We start from the raw sequence: 16,219 nt of genomic DNA, 5'->3' as shown, positions 1-16,219 counted from the left end.
AGGAAACAAGAATTATAGGTACATGTCAAGTCCACCCCAGAGCGCTGCTGCATCATCAGGCCCTTCTTTTGAAGAACCCTTACCAGATTGGATGAATCACGGTTTTGGTGTAGCCAGCAGCCGCTGAAACACTGGAAAAGCCGGGCTCGTCGTTTGCCTGGAATGGACGCTGGCATCCGCTGTTTGCAATCGACGCAGCGGGACTGAGACACCCTTAGTCAATCACCCGTTGGGAGTGAGAGTGACCTGGTCTTGCGCTCTTCTGTTCGCGGTTGGCCATCATAGCCAACAGTGGCTACCACGTACCCTACGGTGAACGCTCCTCACTCCGCCGCTGAAACAGACGATTTCCAAACCGAGAGCCCAGCAGTTCCTCCCTGTCCATCTGCCTTGGGCCTTTCATCGAACACCTGGCTGGCTGGCTTGAGTGGCTTTGAAGATGGACATGGATTTGCTGGAATGCCCGCTCTGCCCTTTCTCCGTCCTCAAGAAAGACAATTATGTTTTGCAACTGCACTTCGAGCAGATTCACACCGAGGATAGCCCTTTCCGAATAGAGAATGACCCAGAACCGCTACCACCTGCTGTCGTGCCAGAAAAGCCGTCCCCAACTTCCTCAAACGACGGGGACACGCCTTCCGACCTTGAAGACGAAAACAGTGTGCTATGTCCCGAGCCCGACTGCCGCGAGGTCATCCTCCTTTCCGACTTCAACACCCATCTCGACTTGCACGCCGCAGCAACCTTATCATTTGACGAGACTACCGGAAAGTATCATTCTCAGCCACCGGCCAGCAGCAGTATGCAATCATCATCGAACAAGCACATCAACATCACTCTTAAGTCAGGTACGAAAGCACCTTCATTCCTAACGCGGAACCTCGGCAATGCCACTCCGTCGAGCCCGTCTCGCCGCGCCGACGAGGATGCGCGCAAGCTGAAGAAGAAGTCTCCGAAGAGTAGGGGCAACTCTACTGGGAGCGAGAAGAGTACGCTGTCGAGGAGTATTGCCGCTTTTAATCCGTTCACCAAGGCGCATTCGGTCAGAGCTTCGCAGAATACGGCTCGTCTGGGGGTAGGTCTAGTCCCGCATGTTCCTCTTGATTGCCTTTTCTTACCTTACCCGCAGAGAGCAGAGCTGGGCCCTCACGCTTGGGAAGATCGCATGCCGAAGTGGTTACACGATCAGCTTGCGAATGGCCCTAAGATCACCATTGTCAACCGCATCGGTCGCGATGGCCGCCTCATCAAGCAGGAGCACGTCCAGAACGAGACGCCCGGTATCATCCCCATCCTCGCGCAGCTGTCCGCCCTGGACCGCACAGTTAAGCAGGCGTATTACTGTCATCCGTCTACCCTCCATATCGGCAAGACTCCCAAGGAAGGCGGCTTCTGCGGCTATCGGAATATCCAGATGCTCATCTCGTATATTCAGGGGGCGCGTGCGCAGGGTCTAGAAGAGTTCCCTGGTCGTACGCCGGGTGTGCTGAAGCTTCAGGACATGATTGAGAGGGCCTGGGATAAAGGTATCAATGAGATTGGTCGCCAGCAGACAGGTGGTATCCGAGATACCAGGAAGTATATTGGCACTCCAGAGGTATTATGCCATCACTCGTTCAAACGGGGCTCGGGACCACTGACGGTTTGCAGGCTCAGGCTTTATTCCTCAGTTGTCAGATTGACTGCGCCGTTGAGCTGTTTACCGACTCGCCCGACGGCCATATTGAGGCCCATGAACAACTTCTCTATGCCATCGAGTCATACTTCAAGCAAGCCCCCGTCCGGTCTGACGGCTCCAACGTCTGCAAGACGCTGCTCCCGCCTATCTATCTTCAACAGCCCGGTCATTCAGTCACCATCATCGGTTTCGAACGCCGCAAGGACGGGTCTACTAACCTAGTTGTGTTTGACCCGATGTATCAGACTAGTCCCGCGATGCATGCTTTGCTCGGACGAAGGAATATAAAGACCCCACGACCGGAAGTCCTGCAGGCGTATCGGCGGGGCACGAGACAGCTGGGGAAGCATGCTGCTTTCGAGTGTCTGATGTGCGTGTAAATGCCTTGCCGTTTAATACTGCCCATTTACTGATTTACATGTAGGCTTACGGCGTTTCCACCACTGTTCCCCGCTTGGGATGTATGATACTCATCCTCTGCACCTGACTTTTTTCTTTTTCCCTCCGTCATTGCACGCATATACCCTTGCACTCTGCTATCTAGATGAATATATACCTTGTGCCTATGATGCACAGCACACATACATGCCTTCTCTCACGCCCCTGCCGCTGGAGGGTTCGAGGCATCATTTTGGATTGCTAAACATATCTGAGTAGGTTCTCCGCCAATTCCCTGACTGTCGCTATGTCTACGCTTTCTTCCGCTCCAAGACTCTCGGCTACGACGTATATCCCGAAGACCATTTCCTGCGTAACTTTCCCTGGCAGCAATACGGCGGGCTTTGGATCATTGACGATGCCCGCTTCGCGCGAGCTGAGAAGATGAATCCTCTGGTCGCTCAAGCACTTCGGCGCATTACTAGCGAGGGCGCTCTGTCTCCGGTCAGTGCATATACTACCAGCAGCGGATCTTTGAGCAGCGGCTCTGTGCATCATACCCTGGGCCAGTTTACGGCGAATATGCATGGAATGGGGGCATCTACAATGCCCAGCAATCAGTTATCCGGGTCAACGTTGTTATCCTTCTCGGATGGCACGCAGAGCCACACACAGAGTGCTGAGAGCAAGGAGGTGCTCAACATGGTCGGCATGCATCCAGCGCCAACGATACCGGCACCAGAAATGTTCGTTCAGGGTCCTCAGTTCTCACAGCGTTACCCTGGCTATCCATTCCCGGCTTCTCCCACCCCCACTGCGAAGGGCTGGTATCCCTCTCCAACTTCTGGAAGCAGGCCCCTTTCACCGTTGACACAAGCTAGCCCGCTGAGTGCGAATGAGTCCGATATTGGTGATCCGTTGGAAGGAAGCACATCTCCTAGCTGCAAGCACCCGTGCGACTCTCAGGTCAAGCGCCACGACTCTATCCATTCACGCGGGCAGTTGAACAATATCGTCAACCGGGCTGTCGAGTATGTAGCAGCTGCCAAAATGGGCGGAACAAGCATTGCGTCGCCACCCCGTTCCGGCTCACCATCCCCGAAGAGCCCAGGAAGTCCTCCGCGCCCGGTCTCTCCTCGCACAACGATGCTCAAGAACATGATGGGAAAACTTAACTTTCGAGACCTCGGTCTGAACTCCTCGCTTTTCTCGCAACCAGGTCAGCCTTTCGTCGACCCCGCAACATATATTAGGGGCGCAGGAGAGCTCTCGACGATGGCCCTGCCCAGTGGGTCCGCGTCCTCTGCATCTCCACCCGTCATTGAGATTGCGAACGGTATCGAGGTGTCAGAAGTTTCTCCAATCTCGCCGGCGGGAACAATGCTCAGGTATACCAGCCATCGGCCGGTGGATTCGGGTTTGTTGGCGCTGCGGCCTCTGTCTGAGGCGCAGGTTGCCGAGTACAGATTCTGGAGGCCTTGCGGAAGAAGGGTTTGTGCTTTTGGATGTGGGAGTGCGAATGAGGGAGAGGTCATGGCTGCCAGGAGGTTGTTTCGAGATGCGGAGGAAGTTGTTCCTGACGATGAGGAAAAGGTGGCTTGAGAGCATCTGGCCTCAGAAGAGGGATGGCTGAGGCTAGGTGCGCAGGTTTTGCTTGCGTCTATTGTTTCTTTTGTTTCTTTTGCTTTTCTCTTGATTGGTTATGTTTATGGAGGGAAGGGGCAGAACGGGTGAGGACGGTGCTTTTGGATAGAGGAAGGGGATTAGAGGGGGTGGATATGCTGTGGCTGGCTTGGTCCATTGATACACATTCTTTAGGTTTCTGCTTTGCTTGACGAATCAATCAGTCAAACGTGCCCTTTTGGCAAAACAGTTGAGCAGTGAGTGTACTACGTCTGGTGGCGATGTCGGGGGGAGGTTACGAGGCTCTCATAGCTCGGAAAGATAGGAGAAGTTGTTGTCGTAGGAGTAGAATTCCCTTTTACAGAGGGGGAGACGCTGCCCTCGAGGAGGATGTGTATAGCCAGTGGGAAGGTGGTTTGGGCCCGTGTTAGACTCCCTAAGCCTTCCGAATGGCAACGCGGAAGGTAGATATCTATACAGATATGATGGCAATGCTCACTACGACGTCGGTTGCAAAATGGCAAATGGTGTGCCGTACGGTGCAGGAAATCAAGGCACTTGCTCCTTGTGGTCACAAGCTGCGCGTTTCCTGAAGCTGGTTGCCGAACTATATCTTATACCCAGGGGTATCCAACGTTTTCAACCAGACGCCAAACACCCTAACCTCTCTTTGTAACTAGTGCTATGTTGGAAATCCCTGATGCAATGACCCAGATGGTCCATATGCATCTGTATATGTCGCATAAACTTTTCAGTCACTGTCATCGTCGCTTCCGTAGCCGACTAGCGGTCCACTTGCGGGTGCCGCCTTTGGTGCCGCGGATGTAGCCTTGAACCCCCTCAACGCGGCGAGCGTGGAGCTGGATAGGATGCCATTCCCATTCTCCTGCTGTTGGGCCTGCTGCTGCTGCTGAGGCATCGGCGTCGTATATTCTTCCTCCTCCTCCACCTCCTCCTCATTCCCTTCCCCGCCTTGGGCCCCTTCGATCATCAGCCTCTCCCCAACTCCTTCCACCCTCTCCGGCCCAAAACTTCCCTCCACCTTCCTCCTCTTGCGCTGCTCAGGCACGCGGCCCTCAATCTCGGCGACGTAGGCTGCGGGTAAAGCTTTGCGAATCGCCTCGGCGGCCTGCTCCTCAAGACGGCGGGCTTCGCGTTTCTGGGCGGCCGGGTTGGGATCGACGGTGGCCCAGCGGACGTTGAGAATCTCCGAGTGGTCGAGGGCTTGGTGGTCCATTGCTTCTTTGGCGAACTGGGAGTTTGCTGTAAGAAAGAGAAGAAATGGGTTAGCGAAATGACAAAATCCCAAAAGTGGGGGAAATTCATGAAACTCACCCTCGTTCATGTACGTCACGAACGCCACTCCTCGCGCCGTCAGCACTCGGATCCTCTCAATCTGGCCCCACTCCTGGAAATGCCTCGCAACAATCTCCTCAATGTCGTCCGTGACGTGGATCCGCCCGACATACAGCGTCCGATTCTGCCTCTGGAAGCTCCCCACGCCGCCCATGTCATCGCGGTAATCGCTAAACTTGTCCCGCCCGAAACAATCCACGTTGCTGGGGAAAATGTCCGTCACCGTGGGCAGCCGATGCAGGTACTCGCAATCCACGCCCCGGGGACACAGGCCCCGCGCGAAGTGCAGGCAGAAGTAGGAACCCGGGATGGAGTCAGCCTTCGTGTACCCGCTGTCCCGCGCGATGACGCATCGGCCCTGCGCGGCCGTCTGGTTCAGGTAGCTGTCCTCGCGGTCGCCGCCGCTCCACTTGTTGTACCAGATGTTGAAGATTGTGCCCGTCGGGGGCGGTGTGGCGGGCTTGAAGGTCGCCGGGTCGACTTGTGGGCGGGCCGGCCGGCGTTTGCGGCGGATTATTACTTTTTTCTTCTTGGGCTCCGTGGTCGTGGTGAGGGCTTGCGCGTCGGATGACGGGGGGTCGTTGGTGAGGTCCATGGTTTGTTGTTGTTGATGCTGTTGTTGCTCGGCTTCGGAGGTTGTGTCTACGGGTGCGGAGGTGGTGGTAGTCGCAGGAGGAGTGTCGACTTCGGCCATGGTGGTGGGAGGCGCGAAGCGGCGCGAGATGGGATGGGACTGGAATGGAAACCGGGTGTGCAACGGGAGATATTCCGCCGTAGGAGCAAGATTCGGTATGGGAGTGAGAGAGAGCTGGGGGTGTGCTTGGTTCACGCTGGATGTTGTTGAAAGATGAAGCTTTCGATGTCGGACGTTTAGGATGCGGACTTGGCGACCACCAGATTGCGCCACAGGTGGCTGGCATATGCAGATGACTAAGCACTTTATTTCTAACGTGTTTGATCACTCATCCGGCCAGATCACTCATCCGGCCAGCCCACCAAAACGCTCGTGTTTTCTTGTACAATAGCTCTACGCCACTACGATAAAATATATAGTAAATAGATCTATTAGATGCGCGCTATCTAGCAGTACATTGAGTTCTTCTATGACCTTGTTCATGGCATTTGCTGCAGGTTGGTGGTGCTCGAGGCCTACTTGGCTGCCCCACCTGCTCTACCTGCTGGAGCACCCTTTCTGCCTCTGCAGCAAGCAATTGACCTTGCTCTGCCCGTAGAGCTCCTCCACAGGCTATATACTGTCGGTGCTGCTGCTCCTTACGCTGCCAGCGCTGACTAGCCTGTCGAAGCTTTCTATTCTTCTCTGCAAGGATCGTTACTGAATTCATTGCAAATTGACAACCTTTGACAAGCTGGCGGATAGCCTGAGTAGTAGGACTCTGAGAAGGCCGATGAAGGTGGTCCTGGATAAGTCGAGCCTGCTGCTCTAGCTGAGCAATAGTATGTGGTATCTCTGCTATCCATGCGACCTCAGCATTGGCCGCTGTCCCTGGTGGAGACGGCATCCTGATCACTGTTAGTGATGACAAGACACGTTCTGGATAGGCTGGGACTAGCTCTGTCGCCCGGAAGCCAGCCTGGATATTCTGCTCTGAGAAGACTGTCGTTCTGATACCTGGATATATCTGTAGAAAGTCCTGCTTGTCAATATGGAAGATGTCTTGTCATGCAAGCTCAGAGACCTGATGGCCATATGCACACTTGAGAGGTGAGAAACAGCCAACATCAAGTGGCTGTAGGAGGTGCGATATATGTGGTGGTATATAGAGCATGATAATTTTGTTCTCTTTGCAGAACTGGTCAAACTCAGGTGTTGCGTGGCTGCTGTGGCCATCGAGGATAAGCAAGTGGTAGATGCCTACTACGTAAGGCCCTGTATGTCGATAGAAGTACTTTACCCACTTAAAGCCAAGCTCATCAGTCATCCAGCCATTGTCGCTAACAGCGATAACTCACTCAGGTAGGAGGCCTTCATACCAGCTAGCCTGGTGGAGCTTTCCAAGCAGAATGATGAAGGGTGGGATAGACCAGCCAGACGTATTGATATACTCGATTGTCATTACCCACTCTCGATCACCTGGCTGTATAGTCACTGCCCGGCCGACTGCCTCAGAGCTTGTAATGACTTTTGATGTCGCAGCGATCCCCATCATAAAGCCAATCTCGTCAAAGTTGTAGATATCTATGTCTAAGATGCCATACGACTGACACGTCTCCTCTACAAGCTCGAACCATGCGCGGATCATGACTGGGTCCTCAGATCTTGTACGCTGTGAGTGGAACTTGCGATTCCACCTTGTCTGGAGCTCTGCCTGGCGGTTAATGAAGCGGGACACCCACTTCTGGCTGACTGGTGGGGGAGGAGGTTCCTGGCCATGCGCAGCGAGTAGATTGTCTGCCATTCGTCATACATCGATAATCTGGGGCAGAAATCCTCATCAATCAAGGTCTAGGATCCAATCTACTAGAGACTGCTCCTCTGTAGGGTGTAGCTTTCGTTTCTGTGCGTTGACAAGAGCTTGCGGGAGGGAGCCGTTGATGCGATCTTGGAGAGTAGACCGAGGGATACTATACAACCTAGCTAGCCTGCGCTGGCTTAATTTTTGGCTTATTTGAAAGGCCTGTTTCGCAAGAGCAAGCCTACCCTCTTTTTGAGCTTGCTGGGTGCGCTGGGTGGGTGGCATCGCGAGTGTTGTGAGAAGACGCGTCGCGTTTTTGGTGGGCTGGCCGGATGAGTGATCTGGCCGGATGAGTGATCAAACACGTTACTTCGGACTTCAAGTGAACGCGTCGTACTTCATCGATCGACCTGTGATTGAATTCGGGCTTCGCTGGCATATTCGATCGATGACCCTTGCAATACGCTTCACATTGTCTCACTCACATCTGCAGCCTTGTGCGAGACGACACTGGGAACAAAGTAGCACAAGTCATGCGAAAATGAGGCAAAGCACAGATCCAGATTGGCGATCTTGAAATAATGTTCTAGAAGATGGAAAGGTGTCCTGGGTTGCGCCGTGACAGCGGCCTTCCCTAAATCTGCAATTCTATTGTGTAATGAGTTAGGCCACCAGAAGGGAGCCTCTTGGTAGTGCAGAGGAAGAAAAGGCCAGATAGACTCCGTGAGGGATCGGTAACGAACACGAGTCTCCAATACCTAGTCGGAGCCCGCAAACCAAGGGTGTGCCAACGCCTGGTGCGCCGTGATCCGCTTCATAGGGTCCAGATTCATCATTCCCTGAATGAGATCTTTGAACGCTCGTCGTCAATGTCTGGCCAATTCGAAAATGGTTCGTACGGGATGCAGTCCTCGTTTCGGTCTTCCCAAAGCATCTGCAGGATCTGGCAATTCACTTCCTCGTCGCCGACGTGCTCTATGAGCCCATTCAATCCTTCTTGGTCGCCAAAATACGAAACTTGACGCTGCAAGTGAATGAAATCAGGCTCTACACCCTGCGCTTGATGTTTTCGAAAATCGTCGTCAACCCCGAATATAACACGTCCGAGCATAGCATAGATGCACTAAGGATGTCAGCGAGGAACTCTATCCGGGTCAAACACACTTACGACAGCTCCAAACGCGAATATGTCAGCCGGTCTGTTGAGCTCGCCACAGAAATGCGCCTCTGGACCGCGCCAATTGTCATTTCCGAGCAGCATCCCCTTAATGCACCTGTCTATTGGCAGGTAGGCCGCATCTTCAATGTCAGCCACCTGCGCCTGTTCCATGATGGTCTCTCCATTGATGTTGTGGCAGTTAACCAAGATATTGTTGGGTTTGAAATCTAAGAATGATTAGCTTTGCACAATGACCTCGTGAAAAGCAACAAGTTGCTTAGTTTACCTAGATGGACGATATCTCGGTCGTGCAATTCGACAATCCCTCGCAGACTGCCCTTTAGAATTTGTTTCCTCGCATGCATCGGAATCTGCTTCCTAACAAGGCTCAGAAAGTCATCGGTCAGGTATTGTATACAAGTATGCAGTTGCCGGGGAATATGTTCTTATTGAAGTATGTTAACATGGCTGGAGGAATATCTTTCAAGACAAATTTATCATGCCCCGATCTGAAATATCATCAGTTCACGCGTTGAATGATGCGGGTGCAAAGGATGATCGGGCGTTGCCAACCGGACGCGAACCACGTGCTGTCTCACTTGGATCAACTGTTTGAAGATATACCGACGTCCGGTAGCACCAACTAATCCCTTAGTGGCCGATGCCACCTTGACGCTCGTTTGTAGCATGCTGTTGTTGATGATGGCTGATCAGACTTCCCATTGCTGAATGCCTTGTGAGCTGGGTGGAGACGAGAGCCTCGAAGATACTGCTTTGACGCGTAGTGTAGCCGGCCGCCACTGGGCGTCACGTACTTGAGCTAACCAACAGATCAAACAGAAATAACTCCAAGCATCATACCCCGCGTGTCTATCCCCTAGCAACCTAACAGCCCCATATGTATAGCGTCCATGTGGCTGTTGACCTACAAATTAAATCTCCATCAACACCTCAAAAGTACCGGATTGGATTGTTTATCAAGCACTCCTGGATCCCCCACTAGTGGCAGGCACATAGTAATCATAACTGCGTCGGGCAGCACCCTGCTGATCAGAATCATACTCGCCGGAACCACGCTGAGCAGGACCATACTGACCAGAACAAGGATGAAACTCCCCAGGAAAAGAATTCTGCCACTGGTTTGCGCCACCGCCATTGGAAGCCCAATGTTGTTTTGATGAACACGGTGTCATTGTGACCACCCACACCTTGTCATTTATTGAAGCCGCTGTTAGAGCTCCTACATATTTTAGGCAGAAAATAATGCTATCCTTTGACGCTTTTCCGCCTTCTGCGTCTCTACCTTTATCTGCTATCCTTTTTTCCCTCTCATTTTCACGGCGTTTGAAGTTGTTACCCCAGCGAAGTTTTCTAGGAGCAGAATGTTAAGTGTGCGCCTTGCTTTCTGTATTCACGCGGACACGCAGAATATACGCCTGTTAGATATGCAACTACCAAACCGTGCTACGATTAGATGTCGCAAAATATTACTCAAAGCGGACGGGAGTTCCCAAATCATGTTATTATATAATTTAGATTGGACGTACTAAGCTTAACAAGTTATGGGCCTACTGGATTGCGCCGTGCATACATAAGCAGTCACCTGGTGAATTGTGATTCCGGTAAAGCTCCAATTCCCCGGCATGCCCACTACTTATTACCGCTGTGCTGTCCAAAACGGTCCCTGCCACATTCCAATCTAATCATCGGTCAAGTCTATGGATTGTGGCATCGCATGCCATGGGTAGCCTATCACTCATGGGTCACCCGCCGACCGGTGCGATCGACGACGACATGAGGCTGTCGATGGTCTTGGACACTGACTTCCCAAGGTCGTCTTTGTTGACCGATAACACGAGGTTGCCTAGACGGCTGAACAAAAACTTGGGACTCCCTATCCTCAGCAACGGTAGCGCGTGGTGGATTCCGTGATTGTGCGAAGATTATGTTGCTAGCGAGTTCTGCCCTCGCACGAACCTCACCGAAGAAATGCATAAGATCTTCTCTAGAATGTCCCGATTGAGCGAGAAATGCGCTGAAACAAAGTTCCACGAGCTGATCTGACAGAGCCCGTAGTCTTGCCAGGTAGGAAGTTGACTTCCGTTCATCCACCTTGCGCGCCGCAGGCACAGCCGTGAAAATCAGAAGTCTGATATGGTCGAAGTCCAATCCTGGATATCGACGGGGCAACATTTCAGGGTGCTGATCCGGGTGATCTCCCAACCATAGGGAGATAATTCGGCTTCCTTCGCGACTATATCCCAATGTACCCGTCCCGCGCGCCTGTTTGAGCAACGTGTACATTGGATCACTCTGGATTTCATTCCCGATTCTTTCCACACCTTCCTGAATGGAGTCCAACGCCACCTTAATGGGGTCCTGGGCACGCTGAAGTGAACGGCGTCCTACAGATTGCAACGACATCGTGTGCCGTAACCGGATGAAGGATGGTCGAGCGCTTATTGATGCTAATGTTAATCGTTCAGTGGTTTGCTCTCTGAGTATTAGCAGAGATGTAAAGTTGATAGTAAGAAAAGTCCTGTACGTAGAACGCGCAAGAAATATATACCCCTGGGGTAACTGTGACGTTTTCTACATTTCCCAAAGTGACGCATAGTTTATAATCGGGGGATTCAAACGCTGGCAGTGAAAATCCACGACTAGGTTCTGGTGAATGTCACTGTTGAGTTATGCCATTATCATTTAAACACATTGAAGTGTCAAGTGAAACCTACCAAGACACGATCATGTCTTCAGCGTTCGATCGGGGGCAGGTACTACGTGATTGAAGGGGTTATCAAGGCCTTGGTGAATTTTTTGAGATGAATTCGAAAAGTCAAGTTCTGGTGCGTTCCAGTGGATGATCACTCGCTGTGGTGTAGTGCCGTATTTTAGTTGCCGTTCCCGTTAAATCCAGAAATGCCCCATTTCACGTCCGACTGAACAGCAAGGGGCCGCAGGGGTGTAGCAGACGCTGTGATCGGCTTCATAGCGCCGCGATCCAGGTATAATCAGCCCTAAAACAGCGTGCTTCAGTGGCTTACTTAAAATGTGACCAGTTGAACTGTTTGTAGTGGGCAATCTAGCTTGGAGGACAGGGAGATGTTCAGTCGGATGTGAAAAGGTGCAGTAAGCTCTACTCGAATTTGAGTGTATTGACAGCAATGAACGGCTGCGATTCACCAAAGCTCCAGTCGCGCGTGATGCTGACATTGAGGCCGCGAATGTATCATTCTTCAAAGGACTTATTCTACACTTACCCACATTCCGAGCGCGAAAGTTGGGTGCTAGTCATATGACCTATTTTTGATTCACAACATCCTGTCAATCAAGTGAAGGCATTGGAAGGTATTCATAGAATTACACAACTACTTTACAGCGGTGCTAACGAGCAGATGGCCGTCCTTTGCAATTCTGCGCATTGCTAATCGCAATCATTTCAGGAAACTTCCTTTCGCCATTTTCCTTTTTTTTTTTTCCTTTTTTTTTTTTTTTTCCTTTCCTTTTTCTGTTTTTCCTTTGGGAAGAAAACGAGAGTTAAGAACAGAAGGGCCGGACGGCTCGAATAGAAGCGAAATCGAAAAGAGACAGAACAAGAAAAGAAAAGAAAGAGAGCAAGTCTGGTCTTGATCTCTGGGGCATGATCAACTGTAATGTTCATACACAACGCACCCTCTCGTCCACCGATCATTCCTTACTCCCCCTCCCCCCCGACTCCAATGGCATAGATATTCAAGCACCGTCCACAGAGAGGGAGTATCCGTCCACATAGAAACTGTCGTCCGCGTTTGGGGCGGGTTCCTCGGCCTCAGTAGGGTCATGCACACCTTGATCTCCCGCCTGCTGCAACTCGAGTGTTTGCATTTCCCAGCTCGGAACTGCGAGGGCGGAGACGGGCTGCGGCGGTTCATTGAAAAGCTCCGAGAGCGCTCTAGACTGAGGCGTCGTGTTACCGAGAAGAGCCGGTGTATCACCGAAAATTCCATCGTGATAGTCGCTTCCACGGGCATTTCCGGACTGACACTGCCGGAACTTGAAAGGGCAGCCCAAGTTGGAAACGCCAGTGTTGAAAGCCTGGGATGCTGGGCTGGAGGTAGACATGAAAGCATGATGGGGTGCATGAGCCTTGTTAGCTTCGAATGTCGGCACACGTTCTCCGGCGGCGCCTCCATTCATCCGTGAAGAGTAGGCTGCCATAAGAGCCGCTTCCGGGTTGACGAAGGACGGAGCTTTTTCGGTGGTTTCATCTGGAGATACGAGCTGTTGCTTGGAGTCGTCGTCGGAAGGGGAGCCAACTCTGCCAGGCTGCTGTCCATTCGTGTAGCGGACGAGCTGACTGTCCATGGTCAGCGCATTGCGTGCAACCAGAGAGTCGTGATTATCTCTAATTCCCGAAATACCGTTGATAGGGCACAGGGAATGATATTGGTGAGCAAGCCGATTCCTCATGACAGGCTTATGGCTCTGTAGAGGGTCCTTGCTTCGCGGAGTTCCATTGTTTTGCGAAGGCTCAATGCTATTGACGGGATCATTTTGATCCCTAGTATGAACCAGATTATTGTTGGCAAAGTTCATGTAATAGTCGTCGATGCCGTGAGGATGGAAACTACCCGTGGCAGTCATCGTGGGCTGAATACTGGGAAGGTGATAGTACTGGTTGTAACCAGCGAAAGTTGTGTTTTCATTATTCGTGCTCCCCTCCGGGACAGCTTGAGCTTGATTATCGGGAAAACCGCTATAGTCCCGCATATCCGTATCCTGTGCTGCAAGGCCTCCGAAAATTGGAGGCTGGGTCCAGCGAGAGTCAGTGACATAACTGGCCATAGATTTCCCATGAGAGTCCATTGAGACATTTTGCGTTGGTTGCGAGGTTATGGAAGAGACGCAATGTTGAACATTGTTGCCAATATTGTTTTGCTGGCGACGTCGGCGAGAATTCATGCGTACTTCTGGATCAGACTCAGTCGGCTTCACTGGCAAATGATTCGCGGACATGGATCGTCGAACGTTTCCGATTCGAGTGGGGGTCTCTTGGACACCAGACTCTGGGTTCGCCCGGTGATCGCCGGGGGAATGTGTGGCCAGTGAAACTTTGACTGTGCAGATACTCGTCTGCACTTCCTGATCTTTTGTTGGCTTGCGCCGAGGAGTGCGCCACACTACCTTGACTTTTTCCTGTTCATTGAGGTTCGTGGTGGTGCCGCCGCTGTTACCTTCACCAGTATTCAGAGGAGAAGTGGCGCTGACGGTGTTGTTATCGTCGTCCTTCTTACTCCAGCGCATTTTTAAGACCGGAACTTCATATCCTTCATCAGTCATCCTTGTACGGAGCTTAAGAAGCGCTTGTTGGAAGGCAGTTCCTGTGAGGTTCTCATTGATAGACCTGGCTACCTTCTCGAACGGAATAGCGATTCCAACCTCGCCGCAAACGCCGATAAGAGAGAGTACAGCCCGCCTCCAGTCCGCATCATTCCATCTCATGAGCTTCGGACGAGGTTCACGTTCTTTTCGCGGTTGACCCGATTTGTTGATACTGCGCCCGCGCGGAGATCCAGTCATTACTCCAGGGCTCACTCCAGGATCACTCGGGCTGAGCGCATAGGTCGAATCGGACTGGAATCGAGAAGTCTGCACAGCTCCTGCCTTCGGGGTGGGAGTTTTTGGAGTTGTGGGCAAACAAAGTCTGGATTTCTTGGGAATCGGCGTCGATGGACCTTCAGACATATGGCCGCTAGATCTTTTGCGACTATCCTGCTTAGAATTTTTCTGCTTCTTCTTCTTCTTCTCGTCAGGAGATTCGACGTAGTCGCTATCGCTATCATCTTGGGCGGCAATGTCCATGTTCCCTTGGGAACTGGTGAGCTCAAGATCGCCATCCTGGTCACTACCTTGAGCAATATCGTCGTCCTGAGTGCCGTCTAAGGACATCGCGTTCGAGCCAGGTGCGGCAATCTTTTCCTCCCCGGAGGTGACAGCTTGTGGTTCTCCTTCAATATCGGAATGAGAATATACGCCGTCCTGGAAGCAGACAGTGCTCTGTGCTTCGTGTTGTGTGTTCTTGTGGAGGCCGATATCATTGGCTCGTATGTCGCGGATGATTTTTCGGGAGTGTTCCTGCGGCTGTCTCTCAAACTTGGGAGCATATTCGGACTTGTTTGGGGAACTTGGCGTAGTAATTTCGTGGTGGTTGAGGTCGTTCTCATGGGGTTGAACATTCTGAGATCCGTTGCATTTTGAATCGCTGTCGCAGAACCGAACCGTTGAGCGGCCGTCATCCCATGTTTCCAGTTGTGGCCCGGGATAGTTTGCCAGGGGATTGTGGACACAATCACCGCCGTGATCAAGATCGGTTTTCGGTGCGGCAGATTCTGACGTCTCTCGTGTACGCTGCTGTATCGTGGTGTTCGACTGATCCTGTTCCTCGCGCGATGCATGGGTGGCCAAATCGTCGCGTTTGACACCAGGATTTTCTGTCAGGACAGGTACGATAGGTAGGCCTTGTGCAACGTCTGCCATGCGTGCCGATAGCTGGCCATATGCTGGCACATGGCTCTGCTCATACCGGTCGTGTGTGTTGGCGTCCCGGAGTGCAGCTCTTGTGACGGTATTGACGGCCTCGCCAGCCCCATCGCCCACCTCATATAGGCCACTATTTACCAGCCTAAATTGTATGTCCAAGTGTCTAGGTCCCCGTCCTCTAGTCGCGAGAGAACCGTTGCCACGGATGAACGAGGAGATGAGATCATACGTGTGGGCGGCGAGGAGGAGATCATCCTCCTCCTCGCGAGGCCCTGGGCGACGCGTCATGGACGAGCAATAAAGAGAGATACGCGGAGAAGAGACGACCGGGAAGAGGAGCGTGTGGGGGTTGCTATTGTTCTTATTGTCCCAAAGGTAAGAGAAAGAGCGGTGGGGAGGGAGAGTGGCAGAAGAGGAGCCTGAGGGCTCAAGAAGACCAGGCGGAGACAACTTTGGAAAAGCGGTAAACAAGAGCCGTTGTTTACTGCGGCAAGAGCCTGAAACGAGATAGGAGACTAGTACTTCCTCATGGCGATCTCCGCGCACGGGCCTATGGACCAGTAATCCTAGAGGCTGATGGGTACTGGGTAGGTTTGTAACGATAGTTGAGCTAGTACACCGCCTGTTCTCGCGGGGAAAGCAATCAAAAGTCTTCAAGAGAGACGACTGCCACACCGCTCAACAAGAGCCGGAAAGAAGGAGATGGGCTTGCGAGATTGCCGAGCGGCGGTGACGCTACGGGCAGTCGTTGAACTGAAACACAAGGTATGGCCGCAATAAGGTCCCTAGTAGGAATTGACTGTCACCGGGATATCTTGGATTATGCGGAATACCTCTGGCGGCCTGGGATGGATGGTCTCAGCTATGCCACGAGGCCGATTCCATCGAGACCAAGCGTGTATGGATTGATAATCGCTACGCGGAGACCCTTGGACAAGACTGGAAACGTCTGCATAGGAGAGAACCAATGCCACAGGACGATCTCACAGTTCCTCTCTGACGGAAATATGGGACGATGGGCGCTGAGCCCTAGGGCGCAAGTCGATGGTGCATGGCGGCGGCTCCTCTTCGCCGGTGCCCAAAGGTCTGTGA

The 16,219-nt window shown here is 52.3% G+C and overlaps 5 protein-coding genes across 5 annotated transcripts; 1 reads left to right on the top strand and 4 right to left on the bottom strand.

The window, feature by feature from the left end:
- The first annotated feature begins 308 nt into the window (after positions 1 to 308).
- Positions 309 to 2,323, top strand: EI97DRAFT_229331 (DUF1671-domain-containing protein). Its single transcript, XM_033793939.1, has 4 exons — positions 309 to 1,075; positions 1,130 to 1,597; positions 1,651 to 2,048; positions 2,103 to 2,323. The coding sequence occupies exons 1-4, from the start codon at positions 440 to 442 to the stop codon at positions 2,143 to 2,145; spliced, it is 1,545 nt and encodes a 514-aa protein (XP_033649825.1). The 5' UTR covers positions 309 to 439; the 3' UTR covers positions 2,146 to 2,323.
- A 1,080-nt stretch (positions 2,324 to 3,403) lies between these two features.
- EI97DRAFT_386122 (uncharacterized protein) lies at positions 3,404 to 5,630 on the bottom strand (the record flags this gene model as incomplete). The annotated part of the gene is made up of 4 exons (XM_033796051.1): positions 3,404 to 3,669; positions 3,785 to 3,868; positions 4,439 to 4,942; positions 5,015 to 5,630. 4 exons carry the CDS (start codon positions 5,628 to 5,630, stop codon positions 3,404 to 3,406), a joined length of 1,470 nt encoding a protein of 489 aa, XP_033649824.1.
- A 2,651-nt stretch (positions 5,631 to 8,281) lies between these two features.
- Positions 8,282 to 9,297, bottom strand: EI97DRAFT_485056 (uncharacterized protein; the record flags this gene model as incomplete). The annotated part of the gene is made up of 4 exons (XM_033802131.1): positions 8,282 to 8,572; positions 8,618 to 8,835; positions 8,895 to 9,053; positions 9,138 to 9,297. The coding sequence occupies 4 exons, from the start codon at positions 9,295 to 9,297 to the stop codon at positions 8,282 to 8,284; spliced, it is 828 nt and encodes a 275-aa protein (XP_033649823.1).
- A 1,063-nt stretch (positions 9,298 to 10,360) lies between these two features.
- EI97DRAFT_445870 (uncharacterized protein) lies at positions 10,361 to 11,032 on the bottom strand (the record flags this gene model as incomplete). Its single annotated transcript, XM_033799993.1, has 1 exon — positions 10,361 to 11,032. The coding sequence occupies one exon, from the start codon at positions 11,030 to 11,032 to the stop codon at positions 10,361 to 10,363; it is 672 nt and encodes a 223-aa protein (XP_033649822.1).
- Positions 11,033 to 11,986: 954 nt separating this feature from the next.
- Positions 11,987 to 15,655, bottom strand: EI97DRAFT_229212 (uncharacterized protein). Its single transcript, XM_033793938.1, has one exon. It carries the CDS (start codon positions 15,413 to 15,415, stop codon positions 12,341 to 12,343), a length of 3,075 nt encoding a protein of 1,024 aa, XP_033649821.1. The 5' UTR covers positions 15,416 to 15,655; the 3' UTR covers positions 11,987 to 12,340.
- Positions 15,656 to 16,219: the final 564 nt, after the last annotated feature.

This window comes from Westerdykella ornata, assembly GCF_010094085.1.
Source record: "Westerdykella ornata strain CBS 379.55 unplaced genomic scaffold EI97scaffold_40, whole genome shotgun sequence".
Lineage (NCBI taxonomy): Eukaryota > Fungi > Ascomycota > Dothideomycetes > Pleosporales > Sporormiaceae > Westerdykella > Westerdykella ornata.
This window is presented reverse-complemented; position numbering and strand designations above follow the sequence as displayed.

Bases quoted from the DNA above. Each gene is read 5' to 3' on its own strand.
- EI97DRAFT_229331 (XM_033793939.1), top strand. From the start codon at position 440: ATGGACATGGATTTGCTGGAATGCCCGCTCTGCCCTTTCTCCGTCCTC. The intron at 1,076-1,129 runs GTAGGTCTAGTC...CCTTACCCGCAG, and splicing joins AGAATACGGCTCGTCTGGGG to AGAGCAGAGCTGGGCCCTCA. The intron at 1,598-1,650 runs GTATTATGCCAT...GACGGTTTGCAG, and splicing joins AGTATATTGGCACTCCAGAG to GCTCAGGCTTTATTCCTCAG.
- EI97DRAFT_229212 (XM_033793938.1), bottom strand. From the start codon at position 15,415: ATGACGCGTCGCCCAGGGCCTCGCGAGGAGGAGGATGATCTCCTCCTC.